General features: G+C 44.0%; 1 gene segment (V, D, J or C); it reads right to left on the reverse strand.

Annotated features, from left to right (window-relative positions):
* Window positions 1–1,860: 1,860 nt before the first annotated feature.
* On the reverse strand, window positions 1,861–2,719 carry LOC104863401. The segment is given in 2 exon segments: window positions 1,861–2,339; window positions 2,669–2,719. Coding segments are annotated over 2 exon segments (528 nt in total).

Raw genomic sequence — 2,719 nt, forward strand, 5'->3', positions numbered from 1 at the left:
AGGAGTTTTCCTGGAACTTGCCCTGCATGGGACTAACCAGGAGGTGGCAGAAAAAGCCCATCTCTTTATTAAGGTTTCTGAAAACTCGCCCTGCCCAGAAAGAGCTGATCTTTCTGTATTGTATAAATGGCCCCAACTTTTATAACAACCAGCCGCAGAAACCATTTTTATGTAGTTCCACATTTCAATTTTATATTTGTGAACTGAAAAGACATTCTTTTTTTTTCAGCTTTAATTGAGTTTATTGGTACATTTTAGGGATACAGTACAGTTACATTCATTGTTGGGATCTTGTACCTCTACGTGACAAGTCTTGATTCTTATTTTTTCCCCTTGTCCCTGCCCTCCCTTCACTCCCTCCTCCTCTCCCCATCTACAAACACTTTATTTCCATCTTTTCATTATCTCACATTTTTTCTTTTCCCTTATTACCCTTCTCCTACACATCCCACCTTCCCTACACCTTTAGCTCCTTAACTCTTTCTTCCCATTTCTAAATGTCAGTAATCTTATTAGGATCTTATGTATTATTGCAGATTATTCACACCAGAGAAACTATTTGGTATTTACACTTGTGTGCCTTATTTGTTTCACTTAGGAGTATATCTTCCATATGTATCCATTTTCCTATGAATGAATCTATTTTCTCCTTCTTTATGGCTGAGTAATATTCTGTTTTATAGAAAAACCACACCTTCTTTATCCAGTTTCCAATGGATGGGCAAATGGGCTGTTTCCAAGTTTTAGCTATTACAAACTGTGCCGCTTTACACATGGATGCGCATACTTCTCTATGATATGATTCTTTTAGTTTGAAAGGACATTCTTAAAACAGTGTCTTGGTTCTAGGATCTCCTTTTCTCTCCCTTTCTCTGTCTCTGTCTCTGTCTCTCTGTCTGTCTCTCTTTCCTACTTGTGACTCCTACTCCACAGCCTCCAGTGCCAGTTTCTTCCTGTGTCTTCACTTCTGTTACTTGGTTACCTAGCAGCTACCAGTCTGCCCTCGCCTACTTTTTTTATTTTCCTGGTGATCACACCTTCTGTCTGTACTCAGTGGACCCTCACTGGCCTGACATAAAAGCAGCTAGGGTTAATTAGGTCAATGGAAGATTCATCTGCCTCTTGTTGTCTACAGTTTGTACCTAAGGAAGTGTCCCGATCTCAGTTGCATTCACTTACAGTGTTATAATCAGCCTTCAGGAACGATTCTATAAGTCAAGGATTCTCTGTATTTGTGCCTTCAATTCAGATTGCTTCCCAGAGCTCTTGAATCCCACACAAGCACATAGCGTATGCATGGGATGCTGCTGGCTGAAGGTCTGGTGCCATCTTCAAACTGGAAATCTGTTCCCCTCCAAGTCCCTATTTCCACCTGCCTCCCACTGTTGCTTCTGTCTGCCTTCCCATTGTAGGAGACATCACTGCAAATTCTCTAACAGCTCATTTCCAAACATATGGAAATCTTTTAATTTGTTTGTCTGTCTCAGCTCATTTCCAGTATGGCAGCAAACTTACTTGTTGTGGTCCTAAGTCAATCACAGTTACCTTAGTGAGGCTCTGGCTTGCACTTCCCTAGTGCTGTGATCTGAGGCTCCGTATCCCCTCTGGGCCCTGACAGGATATCACAGAAGTGCAAGGCAAAGTAAAATGCTAATAAAAGTACAGGCCTAAGCTATTTTCAACTAATCACTTCAGGCTTATTCATGTTTTGCTTCTGTGATTTGTGCTTATATAATTACAGAAAAGCACAGAATTTTCAGGGTCCAAAGGAACCTCTTGAAGTCAGCCTTGTCCTACTCTTCCCATGTTAGAGTCCTCACCAGAACACAGGTCCTGGCTGCTCTGCTCTCTTGCTCACTCTCAGGCCTGGGCAGAGGCCATAGCTGCACTTTGCACCTCTGAGTTCTTCAACCTCTTCCTCTCACAGGGACTCAGAGACTCTGCAGTGCTGCTCCCCAGACACAGCACAGAGGGCAGCTGGGCCTCCCCAGGCAGGGAGGTTTGTGTTCGGGGCTGTATCACTGTGGGAGGAAAATGTGTACCTTGCCAACAGTAATAAATTCCAGCATCCTCAGGCTCCAGCTTGCTAATTCTGAGTGTGAAATCTGTGCCTGCCCCACTGCCACTGAACCTGTCTGGGATGCCTGAATTTCGGTTGGAAATTTTGTAAATCAGGCCTCTTGGAGCCTGGCCTGGCTTGTGTACCATCCAGTTCAAATAAGTGTTTCCATCACTGTGTACGAGGCTCTGACTGGCTCTGTAGGAGATGGAGGCCGACTCTCCAGGGGTGATGGACAGAGTGTGTGGGGTCTGGGTCATCACCACATCTCCAGTGGACCCTAAAATAAGAAAGCAGCACAAGTTTAAATATTATGTTGTGGTTTTTGATTTGTATACCAAAATATTTTCTTTAAGAAAGGACTCAGGATTTGCATGAAGGGACTCTCTAGAATTCATGTGTATCATCCATCTCTTCCAGTGTAAGTTCATCATCAAGATCAAAAGCCATTGCTTGTGATTTTCTTCCTGTCAAAGAGCTAACCAGCATATTCCCCCTCTGAATGTGAAGCCATAAGAGCTGAGATGAGCAGAAAACTCATGGGAACAACAGGAAGGACAGGAAGCTCACACTCCCCCGACTTCCCTTCCCGGTCTTCCCTGTGCTTACCAGGGATCCAGAGCATCAGCAGCCCCAGGAGCTGAGCAGGAAGCCTCATTC

Source organism: Fukomys damarensis, unplaced genomic scaffold (assembly GCF_012274545.1).
Source record: "Fukomys damarensis isolate Sample0158 unplaced genomic scaffold, DMR_v1.0_HiC HiC_scaffold_2, whole genome shotgun sequence".
Classification (NCBI taxonomy): Eukaryota; Metazoa; Chordata; class Mammalia; order Rodentia; family Bathyergidae; genus Fukomys; species Fukomys damarensis.